Source organism: Typopeltis vanoorti, chromosome 15 (assembly GCF_054136105.1).
Source record: "Typopeltis vanoorti isolate ZY-2024b chromosome 15, IOZ_Tvanoo_1.0, whole genome shotgun sequence".
NCBI classification, from domain to species: domain Eukaryota; kingdom Metazoa; phylum Arthropoda; class Arachnida; order Uropygi; family Thelyphonidae; genus Typopeltis; species Typopeltis vanoorti.
Genome location: NC_143563.1, coordinates 92,138,808 through 92,157,001, shown reverse-complemented (window position 1 = coordinate 92,157,001; position 18,194 = coordinate 92,138,808). Strand labels below are relative to the sequence as shown.

The 18,194-nt window shown below is 37.0% G+C and overlaps 1 protein-coding gene across 1 annotated transcript in view; it reads left to right on the top strand.

The window, feature by feature from the left end:
- The window catches only part of LOC150098975 (heterogeneous nuclear ribonucleoprotein 87F-like), an 86,741-nt gene that overhangs the window by 10,810 nt on the left and 57,737 nt on the right, over window positions 1-18,194 (top strand). The window contains exon 2 of the mRNA XM_090405784.1: window positions 876-1,139. Within this exon, the coding sequence (XP_090261910.1) occupies window positions 876-1,139 (264 nt within the window). The remainder of the gene's footprint in view (window positions 1-875; window positions 1,140-18,194) is intronic.

The window sequence follows — 18,194 nt, the reverse complement described above, 5'->3', positions numbered from 1 at the left end:
TTTTGCCATTACTTACAAACCTATCAACCAAATTACAACTTATTACCTTCTCCTAAGGACAAATTCTCACCCTTGATGTTACCTGGTGTTTATGAGATTCCATGCTCATGCAAATTATCTTACTTTGGACAGACAGGTAGGTCTGTTCAGAAACGCATCTCGGAACATGAAGACCACATTCGTCTTCTTAAACCGCAGAAATCTGGCCTCTCTCAACATGAAATTGAAAATCTAAACCATAGGATCCATTGGGAAAAGGCTAAACTTTTACATAGATCTTTATTTAAACATAACCGTTTATACAAAGAAAGTTCTGAAGCCCTACTACACAGACCAAACCTAAACCGCAATGACGTTCTTACTATTCCTAAAGTATGGGAAATTATCATACAAAATTGTGTTAAATAATTAACATTTTTTTTTTTTTTTTTTTTTTTTACTACTTTAGCACGTTATGCACATTTTCATGAGATTCTATTGTAATCATGCGCCCTAACTGTATGTTATTCCTAATTTTGTTTAAATACTGTACTGATGATGTCCTAAGATACTTATGATGAAATATTTACAATTAAATAATTTTCACTGTGGTTTATACGTGTGTTTCTTCTAATTATGAACGCACCACAGGTTTCGTTTTTAAAAAAAAAAAAAATATTTTTTGTCTACACATTGCATTTGTCTAGACTGATTTGCCTGTGTGTGGGATAAAAAACCGAGTTTCCAGGAGAAAAACTCTGTTACCTCTGTATGAGATTGGCTAATAATAACAATATGTGATCTTTAAGCATAATGCTAATAATTTTGTTATTTAAGCACTCTGAAGATTACAAAGAAAAAAATGAATACTGTTTATTAATTATTAATTTTTACAGCATGATAATGAACCAGAGCAACATCGCAAGCTATTTATTGGGGGTCTTGATTATAAAACAACTGAAGAATCTTTAAAGGGCCATTTCCAAAAATGGGGTGATATAATAGACTGTGTAGTTATGAAGGACTCAGTTACTAAAAGATCAAGAGGTTTTGGTTTCGTCACATATAAGCATTCTGCTATGGTAGATGCTACACAAGATGCTAGACCTCATAAAATTGATGGAAGAGAAGTAGAAACTAAAAGAGCAGTGCCAAGAGAAGTAAGTATATTACCAAAGTATCTGATCTTATACTTAAGATAATCATATGAAAAATGAATATTAGAAGTGAAAATGCCTAGTTTCTGACTTAGAAGAAAAAAATAAAAAAGTCTATTTTGATATATCTTTCAGTACATAAAACGCCTCTACCATATGTGGAAATTACACAAAAATTAGCATTGGACTTTACTATAAGTGACAACAGTGACTTTAAAAGTAACCATACAGGAAATAGACATTGTTTCGATTTATAGACAGCTGAACTGCTATTTTCATTTTATTAATTTAATATCAAGAAAGTTGTAATATATGCATAAAATAATATTATTTTATGCCAAAAATCAATATTAGAATAAAAGATGCCCAGTATCTGTTTAAAAACAAAGTCTATTTTAATATAAAAAATCTTGCTACCTCCAATCTCATATTCTCATACGGAGGTAGCAGGGCTTTTTTCCTCCAGAAAATCAGGCTTTTCATCCCATTTACAGATAAGTTCTATGTGTGTTCTCCTGACTGATAGGAGAAAAAAACCCTGCTACCTCCATATAAGATTGGCTAACTCACCTTCAATTGAAAAAGCCCATATAAAGATTCTTCTCATGAAGATGAGAACCAAACTCAGGTCTGTTCCAATTGAAGGGCACAATGCACTGTTGTTCTTTCTTCCAGGTGCACTACAGAGGTGCTCTGGTAATGAAATGGATCAGGGCAAGCTTGGTAATGAAAAATTATGTACTACCTAAATGTCATTTGGTGGGAAAAATTAATTGCATTTACTATTTATGTTTTTTAAAAATATACAAATACACAAATATACACACATATTTGTGTGTATATTTGTAAATTCGGCTAAATAAACCTTTCTTTCTTATGCACACTCCTTGTGATTTTGTAAACTAGGTAAACATTTTCTTCTTAAACAAGAGTAAATAATTTATGCCCTCCTAAGGGAATTGTATAAACAATAATGGGAAGAAGAAAATTTTATGATTAGATAAATTTTGGATAAAAATAATTTTATTTATCTAATTTATCCACTTCTATTGGAAAGAAGTAAACAAAGCATTTAACTTCTGCCTTCCTGGATTAAGAAGCTTAAATGTGCATTTAAGCTTCTTAAATTGTAACTGATTGCAACTGATGAAAGAGACACAGAGAAATCTAAGAAAACACAATATTTTTGAGTTTAAGTTACCCCAAAAGTTTTTCAAATTTCATGCTTTTCTAACAGTTAGCAGTCAACAGATATTACAAAGCATTGAAAGCTTGTAAAAGGGATAGTTTCACATTTATCAAGAAAAACAATTCCCACCCACAATAGGTTATTTGCAAACCTATAGTACATTTGTACTATGGGTTGGCTAAGGATATTTTTTTTAAATTTTATAAATTTTATATATTTTATTATTTACAACTAATCCTGCTCTAGAGAACCAAACATGGAACTTTTGCAAACCACTTCAGGTCTCCAGTAAGTGGGATGGTGATCTCACACCAGGCAATGAAATTTATCTATCACCTAAAGACAATCACAAACATCCATGCCCACAATGTGATCCGTTTAGAGAGTGGATATGCTAATCATTTGGCCAACCAGGCTGGCAAATTTTGGACAGTGTGTGTGTATATATATATATATTTTTTTATATTTTTTTTCTTTTGCATTTCTTTTCCATGTATTTTATATGTGATGATTAAATTGGAAAATGTATAATAGTTTGCCATTTGCCATTGTCCAGTAGATATCCACCTGCCACTCCCTCTAGTAGCCTGCTGTTTTTATTATTATTACACCCTCCATGGAGTCAGCAGACTCATCATGGGAGGTTCATTCAACTGATAATATATTTATTGTGCTGAATCTTAAAATTCTTAACACTCCATGCATTAACAACATATTCCGGTAATATTTGGTAAAATTCTCCATGTAAAAAATATACTGGTCATATCTTTTTCACCACATAATTTCCAGGGATGGCTTCATGTTCTTCCCCCTCTCACCTTCTACCCTTTTTCTAATCCCTTATGGATTAATCCAATAAAATTACCTAACTTAAACATGTCTATCACATCACTTCTTTTTCCTTTTATCCACCAAATTCTGCAATCCACGTTCTTTCAACTTCTATCCAACATTCCAGAGTTCTGATATCATCTCAGTCACATATTTCTGGATCCTCTCCAATGTGTCCACATCACAATGATAACCAGGTGACCAAATCTGGGAACATTATTAGTCTGACCAGTGCTTTATACAGTGTGCACATCCACTGTATGATGTGTAGTCTTTGCAACACTCACACTCCAATAATTTTCTCACAGATTTATTTCAACCTTAATTCTTTCTGTAGGGATGGCAAATAAGTTCATTCAGTGTATGTGTTAGTACAAGTTTATGCCATTTCGCCTGTCGCTATTGTTGCGCTACTGTGCAACGCTATTACGCAGTTGAAAGGCGACATTTCACATAACCTTTCAGTGAATTTTCGTTTTCAGTTGAGTGTGTGTAACATATTTTTAGAAATGGAAGGAAATAGCATACATTACCGGCATATTTTGCTTTTTTTATTTCAAAAAAAAAAGAAAAAAAAAAGGCAAACGAGCTGCGCAGGCCCATAAAAAAATATGGGCATACGTGCCTTAACAGAACACGTATGCCAAAAGTGGTTTGCCAAATTCCGTTTTGGAGATTTCGACATCAGTGATGGGCCTTGTACCAGTCGCCCGACCGAGGTTTGATTCAAGTGTTGTGAAGGATATCGTCGACAAAAATCTGTCACAAACAGTGTGGGAGATTGCTGCAACACCGAACATATTCCATACAAGCATTGAAAACCATTTGCACAAACTGCGATATGTTTCAAAACTCAGTGTTTGGGTGCCGCATAAATTGACTGCTCGCATATCCATCTGTGATTTGCTGCGACGCCGCCAAGAAAATGACCCATTTTTGAAGCGGATAATTACGGGAGATGAAAAATGGGTCGTGTACGATAACATAGTACATAAAAGATCATGGGGGCACAAGAGCGAACTGTTGCAAACAACCTCGAAAATGGGATTGCACCCAAAGAAGATCATGCTCTCTGTGTGGTGGGATTATAAAGGTGTTGTCCACTACGAGGTGTTACCGTCAGGCAGAACAATTAATTCAACTGTCTATTGCTCACAGTTAACGCGACTGGCCCATGCAATTAGCACAACGTCCTTAATTGGCAAATTGGAAAGGAGTTGTCTTTCACCATGACAACGTCAGACTCCACACATCATTAACAACCTGGAGTAAATTGTTACCTCTTGGCTGAGATGTTTTGCCGCATCCTCTATATTCACCAGACCAAGTCTGGTGAATACAGAGGATGCGCCACCTTCTGATTACCACTTAGTCTGATTGTTGCAGAATTCTCTGAACAGGAAAACCTTTGCTAATGAGGAGGCTGTCAAAAGACACCTGGATCAGTTTTTTGCCAGTAAACCTCAGGAGTTTTATGAACGCAGCATAATGAAGTTGGTGGACAGATGGCAAGAGGTCATTGATAAAGAGGGTCAATATATAACTGACTAGTATGTATTATATATACTAAATAAAATGTGTTTCATTCCACTCCGAAGAACAGAACAAACTTATTTGCCAACCCAATATTTTCATGGATGCTGCTACAAAATTGGCTACTGTCATTCCTCTGTTTTCCATGACATTCAATTACTTGTATGTCCATGTAAAATCTTGAGCAGCTGCTGGTTTTTATCCATACAGTTTTGAACAGTTCAGCTTTGATCTTAATGAACCAATTTATCATATCATTCTCCTTCTGTTTCATTTCTTATACTTTTGCTCTTTGGAAATGCCTTTCTCACGTCATTTTCCCTACAGAATACAAACTTTACTTGGTCAAGAAGCACATCATTATTCCTTCTTTCTCCTTATGGCAAGGCCTCATATTGGCACTCTTGTGTGAAAGGTTTCATGATCTCTTGTGTGTGTGTGTGTGTGTGTGTGTGTGTGTTTTGGAGTTGATATTAACAACAAAAAAAAACTTATCTGTATTCATTTGACCATGCTTTTTCTTCAGAGGGGTTTAAATGCAATAATGCAATCGTTTTTTTCATTTGAGATGTCTCTTCAGTGGAAAGGGAGAGATATTATGTACACAAGTAATATTATATATGTGTGTAACATATGTGTACAAACTGTATTTCATTAGTACAAAAGCATTATCACATTGATCTCATGTATAAATTAAATATGCCAAGAAATTATATTCTTGGTTTCATCCTTTATCCAAGTGTAAGCAAAGTTTGCGCATGAAGTCACTTCATGACTGGACTACTTGTATATATAGGTACATGACTTCACATGAATTGCCTTACTATCCCATAATACAACACACATATCCTTGCTGATATGTATAATACTATGTATTATGGGAAGGGTCACTACCCAGACTGGTTTCGACCTTTATTAAGGTCTCTCGCCAGTGGAAGCCAGACCCAGAAGTGATACCAATGTTGAAGTAATGCAGAAGTCATATTTCCATATACAAGTAGCCAAAAGTGTTTTAAAACTAAAATGTTCTGGATCTCATGTACTTTACTTTTTTGTCAGTCTCATAATTTGCAGACTTAGTACATTCTTTTTTAATTCTTAATTCTTTAGTGTTGAAATTTTACGTTGTGAAGGAAGCTTAGTAGATAGATTTGAGGGAGAGGGTTCAAAGTGTAGAAGAGAATGAGTGACTGGAATACACTGCTGGTAGTATTGTTGTTAGGCTTGCAATGAGTTTCTGTCTCTCTATGGAGGTATAGTAATAATAATAATAATAAAGTCATATCTCATGCCCTCTTCTCCCACATGAAATCTACTAACACATACATATATATATATATATATATATATATACAAAAACAGAAACTAGCTGATGAACAAATGCAACTGACAGATAATACATTTGTCTCATAGCTTGAGATGCATTAGCATTACTTCTAAATAACCCTGATCCTCTTATATCTTATATCAGCACCTCTATAATGTTGAGGTAGCTAATATTGGAGAGAAATTCTTCATTGGAATTCTTTTTAACTTGGTAAGTATCTTATATAATGGAATTGAAAACAAGTATTTCGGTCTTGTTGTTAAATGTACCCATTAATAATTTGACACGGAGTGAAAAAAAAGATAACTGGTTAGTAGTCACTGTAATATTATTAAGTTGGTTTTTTATATATTTTAATTAATTCTTAATTAAAACATATTAATTACACATCTTTTCTTATGATATTCAAGTTATGAAAGGAAGAAAGGAACATGCAGGAATAATAATTGACTTATTTTTATTTAGTTATTGTTATTATTACGTGCACTTGCATGGAGTCAGAAAATTCATTAGGAAAGATCCACATTAATCATTATTCACACAATAACCTTATTCGCTCGCAGAGCACTCACTACATTCCCTGGCAATACATTCCATGCATCTGTTACTCTCCAAGTAAAAAAATATCTAGTCCTCAGATCCATGATGACCACACTTCCAGGGGTGATCCTTCATTTTATTGCTACTTGTCTTGTATTGAAGAATTTCTTTTGTATCACTCTTATAGAATCCCTTTAGTAACTTATAAGTTTTTATCACATTCTCCTCTTTTCCACCTGTTATCAACTAGACTTTGCAACACACACACACACACACACACACACACACACACACACACACACACACACACACACACACACACACACACACACCTTCAATCTGTTGGAAGTTTTTCCCCTCCCACTTGGCTAGACTATAATAAATTTAGTTTAATCCTTTATTCAAGTGTAAGCAAACAACGTTTGCGCCTGAAGTATCTTTAGGACTGAGGCAACTCATGGTAAAGGTGGACTAAGCTCTCACCACTTGTCTTAGAATCTCCCATAATGCAAAGCGCATCTCCTTGTGGACATGTATAATGCTATGCATTAAGGGAAGGGGAACACTCTACAGACCTGCTACTATCTTGGTCACTTCTCTCTGGATCTTATCCACATATCTTCATCCCCAGTCAGTTATTAAATTATTAAACTGATAATTGTTCTTGATCACCAAAGCATCTTCGTAAGCACAGAGAAATGAAATGGTAGGTGCATGTAGGCTGATTAGCAGCAAAACAAACACAGGCTAACTCCACCATGGAATCCTTAGTGGTCTCATGCCAGTCCCAAGCCTGGATAAAGGAGGAGGGTCGGTCAGATGAGTATCAATGCTCTGACTGTAAAGAAAAAACTTATCTGATGCTTATAGGATCAACAGGTAAAACATGCCAGCTCGGACATTGCCCAGATCAACAAGGCCTGCGATACCAATTGAGCAATCTGGGTTGGATCGAAAAGTGGGATACCGAAAGGAAACAGAAATTGAAACTAACCGCACTGTTATCAGTAGGAACATGGAATGTGCAGACACTTTGGATGTCAGGAAAATTAGAATTACTCTGTGAGGAAATGAAGAGATACTGGTGTGATATACTAGGATTGGTGGAGATGCGATGGACATCATCTAGAGAGATCAATGGATGCGAAGTAATATGGTCAGGACATGACACCAAGCACGAAGCAGGAGTTGGCTTCCTTCTTAACAAAAGAGCTTGAGAGGCACTGTTAAGCTACAAACCAGTCAATGAACGAATCATAGGAGCAAGATTTCAGACAAAACCATTTAACATATCAATAGTCCAGATATATGCACCCACATCTGACAGCACAGATGAGGATATTGACTTATTTTACAATGATCTGACAGAGACAATAGAAACAATACCAAAGCAAGATGTGCTAATTATTGAAGGAGATTGGAATGCCAAAGTTGGAATAGATAATGATGGTTGGGAAAGAGTCATGGGAAAATATGGTTTTGGAAAAAGAAATGAATGAGGTGAAAAATTGTTAGAATTTGCTGTGGTCACGAGATGATGATCTGTAACACAAGCTTCCAACAAAAGGAGTGTAGAAAATGGATGTGGTGATCAAATGATGGGAAAACCAAGAACATGATTGATATGATTACAATTAAAAGCAGATGGATAACATCAGTACAGCAGTGTCGAACTTTTCAAGGAGCGGATATAGACTCCGACCATAGTTTAGTGATTGCAAACATCAAGTTGAAATTAAAAAAGAAATATAAACCCCAACATCAGAATAGAAGAGATACAGCAAGAATAAGTGAAGAAGAAATAGGAAGAAGGTACAGAACAATGTTAGACGAGAAACTTAAAAGTGTGGAGAAAGAAAAAAACTCGAATTTAAGAGTGAAAAGAGTAAAGAAGGCAATAGAAGATGCAGTTGAAGAAACAGTACCAGAAGAAGAGAAGATTAAGAAGAAATGGATTAGACAAGAAACACTGAAGTTAGTACAGGAGAAAAGAATACTGAAGATAAAAAGGGATACATCAGAACAAATAGAGGAGCAATATAGAAGAAAGTGTAATGAGGTGAAAAAAGCAGTCAGAATGGATAAGATGAAATGGTTAGAAGCCCAATGCAACAATATAGAACAGTACTATGGAGAGCATAAAACAAGGGAGGTATACAAAATGATCAGAACCATTAATAGAAAGTGGCAACCAAAAGAGATCGCAATAAAAGATGAAAAAAGCAAAGTATTGATGAATAAAGAAAAAACCGTACAGCTGTGGACAAGATACTGTAGTGAGTTATATGAAGAAAAACTAGATTTAGATAGCGTTGGAAAACTGACTGAAAAATTGAAGCAGATATCACCACCAGGTAATGAGCATGATATGGACATTTTAAAAGGAGGGGTTGAAAAAGCAATAGGATGGCTAAAACACAACAAGAGTCCTGATGACAATAACATCACCGGAGAAATGATGTTATCGAAGGACCTCCCACGATGAGTCTTTTGACTCCATGGAGGCCTGAATAATAATAATAATATTATTATTATTATTATTATTATTCAGGCCTCCATGGAGTCAAAAGACTCATCGTGGGAGGTCCTTCCTAAGAACATAAAGTCTGTCAAGACTCATCGAGCGGAGGTCCCCCCCCCCCTGAGAAACACAAAGTCTATCATACCACTCTCTAAACTCACTGACCGTTCTTGCTCCCACCACTCCATCAGGCAATGCATTCCACGGCTCAACCACCCTCCACACAAAGAAACCACTCCTTACCCTCTTGCTCACAGTTTCCTTTCGTAACTTCCAGGGATGGCCTCTTGTCATCACTCCTTGCCGCTGTTCAATCAAGCGAAAGAACTCCCCAGTGTCAACCCTGTAACCACCTCTCAACAGTTTAAAAGTATCAATCATATCACTTCTCCTTCTTCTATCCACCAAACTCTGCAGTCCACATTCCCTCAGCCGATCCTCATAACTAACATGGTACAGTCCTGAAACCATCTTTGTTATCTGCCTTTGTATCCTTTCCACAGTTAATTTATCCCCTTCAAATCCTGGGGACCAAATCTGAGAACAATAGTCCAAGTGTGGTCTGATCAGAGACTTATACAACAGAATGATAACCCTCTTATCTCTGCAGGTCAGTGTCCTTCTCATAATTGCAGCAATCCTCTGTGTTACCTTTACCACCTTTGCAATATGTCCCCTAAACTTCAGGTTTCTATCAATCATCAACCCCAGATCTCTTGTCTCCTCCTACTTCCTCCAGTATAACTCCTCCCATAGAGTATGCAGCATCCCATCGATGTTTCCCAAACCTCACGACCTTACATTTTGCTGCATTAAACCGACACCACCATTCATTTGCCCATCTATCTAGCTTATTTAAATCCTCTTGCAGGGCTACCACATCTGCACTATTACTAATAATCCTTCCCAGCTTCGCATCATCCGCAAACAACTGAATATCCCCTTGCAATCCACTGGCAATGTCATTTATATAAAGGTTAAACAATATAGGTCCTAGAACTGAGCCCTGTGGGACCCCACTTGTAACCCTCTGCCTCCTTGAAACTGCTCCACCATATACACAACTCTCTGATACCTATCAGACAGCCAATCCTGAATCTAGTTGACCAATCTGACATCCAGACCCATGTGCTGCAACTTAAATATCTGCTTATCATGTGGTCAAATGCCTTCGCTAAGTCTAAGAAAATTGCAGTATATGCCTTTCCCTCATCTAATGTTCTTGTAACTTTATTATAAAAGGCTAGCATATTACTAAAACAAGAGCACCCTTTCACAAATCCATGTTGACTCTCACAGATAACATTACCCTCATTTGCACAATGCTGTATACGGTCCCTCACTACTTTCTCCAAGATCTTAACAACTACTGATGACACACAGACTGGCCTATAATTAGACACTTCCAGTCTGTTACCACCCTTATGCAATGGCACTATCTTACCTTCTTTCCATTCCCTGGGCACCTTTGCCAAAGCCAGACTTTCATTGAAATGCCAGGTTAAAGGCACTATCAGTTCCCTAGCACATTCTCTCAAAACTCGAGGTGAAATAACATCCAATCCCACAGCTTTACTTACATCCAGAGTACTCAGTACCTGAAACACACTCTCCTCCTGTACCTCTAAACCTCGAACCTGCTCTATCCCTGTAGTATTAAAACTGACTCCTCCAGGATGAAATACTCCAATAAAGTGTTCATTGAACAATTCCACTATGTCCTCTGTGTCAGTCACTCTATTCCCATTTTTATCCCACAATATCATTCTTCCACAGTCATTTCTCCTCCTAATGGTTACAGAAATGCACCAAAAAAATTATGTAATATGGTATGGAAAGAAGGGAAAATGCCAGAGGAGTGGGTGAAATCAATATTAGTGACATTATACAAGAAAGGAAATTAGTTAGAATGTAAAAATTATAGAACAATTGCCTTGACAAGTCAAATTGATAAAGTGATGATGATGATGATATTGACAGAAAGATTGAGAACACAATTGGAAGCATACCTTGCAGACAAGCAAGCATGATTTAGGAAGGATAGAACTACAATTCAACAGATTTTGATAATCAGGTTAATAGCATAGAAAGCTAGGAGAAAAAACAAAAACATATATACTCGCTTTGTTGATTTTCACTAAGCATTTGACAGTATTGACTAGAAAGTGACATTAGCAGTTCTGGAATCCTATTGAATTGATAAAAAACTAATAGCTATATTAAAAAATGTTTATCAGAATGTAGTTGCAGCAGTTAGAATAGGTGATGATTTGGGGAAATGGTTTAGAACAATCAGAGGTACTAGACAGGGGGACCCAATATCACCAAGCATTTTCATCGCACATTTAAAAAGAGCAATGGACAAACTGAAGTAAGATGAAAAGGAATATCTGTACAAAGAATGAGAATTAACAATCTGAGATTTGCAGATGACATTGTTATTATTGAAAAAGATGAAAGAGAACTACAAAAAATACCAAAACTGTTAAATGAGGAAGGGAAGAGATTTGGACTTGTTATGAACTTGGAAAAAACAAAGACAATGATATTTGGTGAGAAGGACATGAAACAAAAGATACAAGTGGATGGAATTGGTATAGAAAATGTAGAACAATTCACATATTTGGGAAGTAAAATGACGTATGATTTGGACTGTAAAAAAGAAATAAAGATCAGGATTGCAAAGGGAAGAAAATTTGAAGGCCATGGACAGAACCGGTGCTAGGGTCTTTGCTGCCCGCATGCAATGTCTATCTAAGCATCCTTGTAACGATCCAGGCGTGTGTGGTTCTTTTACGATAATAAAAATTTAAATTATTTGAAATTTCTTAAATAAATTTTGACAGAACAGCCACACGTTGGTTCGCTAAATGTAACGAACCGGGGATGTTGACTAGGCAGGATAATCATTAAAAACCTGAATATTCAAAAAATTCTCAAAAGCTAAAGCAAATTTTGATAAAGTCACTTCACTTTAATCGTTGAATATAATGATACAGGGATTATAGCCTTCTCACCGACCCGAATCGCTAACAAAATTAAAATGAATTTTAATTAAAGTTAAAATTTATTTGAACTAAAGTTTAAAAAATTCTTTCATTTTACAAGTTAGTAAATTCTTAGTAACTTGTAAAAATCTTTTAATAATTTTTATAATTGGAACTATCTTTTAGGAAAATAAAAGAAACTGAAGATAGATGAGAAAATAAGAAAAGAATTCAGAAATAATAATTAGAACATTTTATTAATATTAATATAAGTATTCAAAAATTAAAATGTTTACAGAATAACAGAAAATAAATTAAATTCATAAATATACTTGAAATTTTAATAAAAAAATTTTAGGGTTCTTGATTTCATATTCACCAAATTAGAAATAATGGTCTTAACATCTAATTCTGCACATACATCATTTTCAATAGCTATTAACGCCAAACTAACAAGCTTTTTTTGTGACATACTTGTTCTTAAGTAGGTTTTAATCAATTTCAACTTGGAAAAGGAACGTTCACCGCTCGCTACAATAACAGGTAAAGTTAATAGTATTCTTAAAGCAATTGAAAAGTTAGGGAAAGATAAATTATTGGACACAATAAAATTAAGAATATTGAAAGGGTTTTGAATATTTAAATTATCCTTTCAAAAAATATCCCGGAAAGCACATAACTCATCATATAGTTCTATTGCATTTACGTCTTTATTATTGCCGTCCATCAACAGAATCTCTAAATTGTCACAATTTTTTCGTAAATCTTCGTTGTTAATTTGTAGTAATCTATACAATAAATTGAAATTATCATAATATGTTTTTAGTTGTTCAAAACATTCTATTAACGAACACCTTGCAAAGTCTAGAAGTGTATAAAACACATTCACTCTAAATTTATTTTCTGGTGATTGTGGCGTTTCGTCATGATGCTCGTAGTCAAATTGTTGTGTCTTCTTTCATCGTCGAACTTCTGTACCAGTTTTAAATTCTTGTTCTCCATCCACCTCTTTACTCAGTTCTTTTGCCGTTTTTAGAACTTCTTTAAAATTTGTATCTGATCGATACTCTTGTAAGAATATTTTTAAGTTTTCGATAGATTCTAAAGCAAGTGTAATGTTCATATTTTTGTCTTGAAGCATTTTACTCACAGGCTTTATTCTGTTAATTAAATCATGCCAAATTAAAAGAGAACAAATAAATTTGTAGCTCTTCATTTTAGCATAAATGAACGGGGAATGAATGTAGGAAGACAAGTAGTATGATAGGAGAGAATGAGAAAATAATAGTTGATAGTGTGGAAGGTGTGAGTGACTGTGGAAGTTTAGGAGATGGTTTTGTTTGGGAGAGGGAATTTAGATTAAGAGTGACTGACCTGCAGAGGGAGATAGATGAGTTGAAAGAGGAGGTGGAATGTCTTGTGAATGAGAGCAGAAGTATGAAAGATAAGATTAGGAGAATGGAAGAGATAAATGCAAGGCGAATCAGAGTAGGAGAGAGAGAGAATTTAGGGAGTATGAGGGAGAAGTATGGGGGTGCTAGAAGAGGAGAGAATGGAAACAGTAGAAGAGAGGGAATGAGAGAGAGGTATGGGAATGCTAGCAGACGAGAGGATGGAAACAGTAGGAGAGACGGAATGAGAGAGAGATATGGAAGTGCTAGAAGAGGAGAGAATGGAAACGGTAGGATAGATGGAATGAGAGAGAGGTATGGGAATGCTAGAAGACGAGCGGATGGAAACAGTAGTAGGAGAGACAGAATGAGAGAGGGATATGGAAGTGCTAGAAGTGGAGAAAATGGAAACAGTAGGAGAGAGGGAATGAGAGAGATGTATGGGAGTGCTAGAAGAGGAGAGAATGGAAACAGTAGAAGAGAGAGGTATGGGAATGAAAGAAGAGGAGAGAATGGAAACAATAGGAGCGAGGGAATGGTAAGAGGTATAATGTATGGTGACTCAATGATCCGTGGTGTTCAAGATAGGATGCGTGAGGAGTGTTTGCCAGGAGGAACAATAGAAAGGGTGGCTATGGCAATTAAGAGAGGTGAAAGGGTGGATGAGATGATTGTGATGGTAGGAACGAATGACTTGAGTGGTAATGTAAGTCGGGCAGCGAGAGATATGAGATTTTTGCTTGAGACTGTACGAAAGAAGACAGAGAGAGGAAAAATAGTGTGCGTTGTTTATTATTTTAACGGTATAATAGAACACAGAAACTAAGTAAATAATTAATTTATTGACTTGATGCTGATATTTCGCTGGTATTATAACCAGCATCTTCAGAGCACAAAAACACTGTTTGTCACAATACGCGAGACTAAAACAACATGGTGTACTTAACCAAAATTGTAGCAGCAACACAAAGACTAGAGTCCTGATTTTGGCGCCCTCTATCTGAAAAAAAAAAAAAAAAAAAACGCTATCATATATTACTAGAGTCCTAGAAAAGTGCTAGTTTTTTCTTAATATGACTGTATCCCAGATCTTCGGCAAGTTAATACAGCCATACTTGTTGAGATTTGGAGTGTGTTTTAGGGCTTCTGTCGCCTCTAAGAACAATCTCTCTGATTTATATGGGTTTCTGTGTAGTACTTTTGTGTTTTTCCAGTTGATCCTGTGTGCAGGGGTATCCAGAGCATGGTCTGCTAGGCCCGACTTCCCATAATGATATTTCCGGACGTATCGTTTATGTTCGCTGATGCGGATATTCACAGTTCTTCCTGTTTGACCGTAGTAGGCTTGATTGCATGAGCAGGGTACTTGGTAGACTCCTGGATGTGATAAAGGAGGAATGCTGTCCTTGGGTGAGCGGATGAGGGTGGCTAATTTGCTACATGGTCTGAATGTGGTGCGTAGTTTATGTTTATTGAGGATTCTTGAGATCTTTTCGGATGTGCCTTTAATGTAGGGGATGGTGACTGTTTTGTTGTAGTTCTCTGTGGTAGATGGTGGGAGGGGTTTCTTAGGAGTGTTTAGTATTTTGTTTATTTTTTGTGGATTATAGCCGTTGGCCAAGAAGGTGTGGCGTAAGTGAGTCAGTTCAGCAGTCAGAGCCTTGTCATTTGAACAGATTGCTCTCGCTCTATGGGTTAGCGTTTTTAATATGCCATATTGTTGAGAAGGATGATGGTGTGATTGTTTGTGTAAGTATCTGCCTGTATGTGTGGGTTTTCTGAAAACTGAAAATGATAAGAAACCATCTGGGAGACGTGTGATGAGTGTATCCAGGAAGGGCAGACAGTTGTTGGCTTCCAGTTCCATTGTAAAGTGGATTTTTGGATGTTGGCTATTTAAATGTGCTAAGAATGTTTTCAATGTCTCAGGGCCATGTGGCCAAATAGCAAGCACATCATCAACATAGCGTAGCCAAAGTGTTGGTTTGAGAGTGGCTGTATTGAATGCTTGTTTTTCCAGGTGTTCTATGTAAAAGTTGGCAAGGGGGGGAGAAAGGGGGGAGCCCATGGCTGTCCCATCAATTTGTTTGTATATTTTCCTTTTCCATGTGAAATATCCTGCATGTATTGTGAATTTGAATAGTTCAAATATATCAGGGCGGAAGTGTGACTTCAATAGATTGAGGGTTTCTATTAGTGGTACATTTGTGAATAGTGAAGTGATGTCAAAGCTTACTATTAAGTCTGAGCTTTTTAGGGTGAGGTGTTGTAAGATGCTTTTTAGGTGTGCTGAATTTTTGATAAAGGAGGGAGAATTGTTAGTGAGAGTGGCTAGTAGCTTCGCTAAATGTCTAGCCAGTTTGTATGTGGGACTATTTATACTGTCCACAATTGGGCGTAGGGGTGTGCCTGGTTTGTGAATTTTTGGTGATCCATAGATCCTCGGTGTTTTAACATGGAAAGGTTTGAGTTTGTTAACTCAAAAAGGGAAATGGGTTAACTCGAAAGTGAAAATATACAAACAAATTGATGGGACAGCCATGGGCTCCCCCCTTTCTCCCCCCCTTGCCAACTTTTACATAGAACACCTGGAAAAACAAGCATTCAATACAGCCACTCTCAAACCAACACTTTGGCTACGCTATGTTGATGATGTGCTTGCTATTTGGCCACATGGCCCTGAGACATTGAAAACATTCTTAGCACATTTAAATAGCCAACATCCAAAAATCCACTTTACTATGGAACTGGAAGCCAACAACTGTCTGCCCTTCCTGGATACACTCATCACACGTCTCCCAGATGGTTCCTTATCATTTTCAGTTTTCAGAAAACCCACACATACAGGCAGATACTTACACAAACAATCACACCATCATCCTTCTCAACAATATGGCATATTAAAAACGCTAACCCATAGAGCGAGAGCAATCTGTTCAAATGACAAGGCTCTGACTGCTGAACTGACTCACTTACGCCACACCTTCTTGGCCAACGGCTACAATCCACAAAAAATAAACAAAATACTAAACACTCCTAAGAAACCCCTCCCACCATCTACCACAGAGAACTACAACAAAACAGTCACCATCCCCTACATTAAAGGCACATCCGAAAAGATCTCAAGAATCCTCAATAAACATAAACTACGCACCAAATTCAGACCATGTAGCAAATTAGCCACCCTCATCCGCTCACCCAAGGATAGCATTCCTCCTTTATCACATCCAGGAGTCTACCAAGTACCCTGCTCATGCAATCAAGCCTACTACGGTCAAACAGGAAGAACTGTGAATATCTGCATCAGCGAACATAAACGATACGTCCGGAAATATCTTTATGGGATGTCGGGCCTAGCAGACCATGCTCTGGATACCCCTGCACACAGGATCAACTGGAAAAACACAAAAGTACTACACAGAAACCCATATAAATCAGAGAGATTGTTCTTAGAGGCGACAGACGCCCTAAAACACACTCCAAATCTCAACAAATATGGCTGTATTAACTTGCCGAAGATCTGGGAGACAGTCATATTAAGAAAAAACTAGCACTATTCTAGGACTCTAGTAATATATGATAGCGTTTTTTTTTTTTTTTTTTTTTCAGATAGAGGGCGCCAAAATCAGGACTCTAATCTTTGTGTTGCTGCTACAATTTTGGTTAAGTACACCATGTTGTTTTAGTCTCGCGTATTGTGACAAACAGTGTTTTTGTGCTCTGAAGATGCTGGTTATAATACCAGCGAAATATCAGCATCAAGTCAATAAATTAATTATTTACTTAGTTTCTGTGTTCTATTATACCGTTAAAATAATAAACAACATGTTCGACGAACACAACATAGTGTGCGTGTTGCCTAGGTATGATAATGATGAGCTGAGCAGAAGAGCAGTGATATTGAATGGCATAATAGCGAGAATGTGTGACAAGAGAGGACTGGTATATGTGGATGCTTGGAGTGCGTTTGAGGAAAGAGAGGAGTTGTATGCGAGAGACCGTTTACATTTGAATGAGGAAGGACGTAGGCATCTGGAGAGATTGCTGTTCTGAATGAGTCAGTGTGTCCCAGGGAGGATGATAGCAGGAGTGGCCTCTTGTGGAATGCATACTTGGGAGAAGGGAGACAATGTCAGGTAACACTGAGCCCAGTGGAGTCTAGAAGGGATAATGCTGGGTATAGAAACAATGGCATTTATATGCTTTATACTAATGCTAGGAGTATCCGGAATAAGGGAGAGGAATTGGTGGCGCAGATAGCATCAGCCTGGCCAAAAATTATTGTGATCACTGAGACGTGGTTGACGGAAGGGGATATAACAACAGGAATAGAAGTCGCTGGGTATAGCATTTTTCGTCAGGATAGGAGGGGAAAGCGTGGTGGTGGGGTGCTGCTTATGATAAGTGATGACCTATGTCCTCTAAGAGTGGAGAATTTGAAAGGAAGTGAGACAAATGATTTTGAGAGCGTATGGTGTGAGGTAGAGGTAGGCAAGACAGGATATTTAGTGGGGTGTTGCTACAGACCCAGGAGCACAGAGGATGGGGACCAAGAGATGTTTAGACGGCTAAGTTTGGCAAGTGCAAGAAGAATGATTGTTATGGGAGATTTTAACTTCAGTAGTATAAACTGGAGAGAGGAAGATGCATGTAGCAATAGGGGAATGGAATTTCTAGAATTCTTGAGGGACAAATGTCTTAGGCAACATGTAACAGAGGGAACAAGAGGTTCAAAAGTT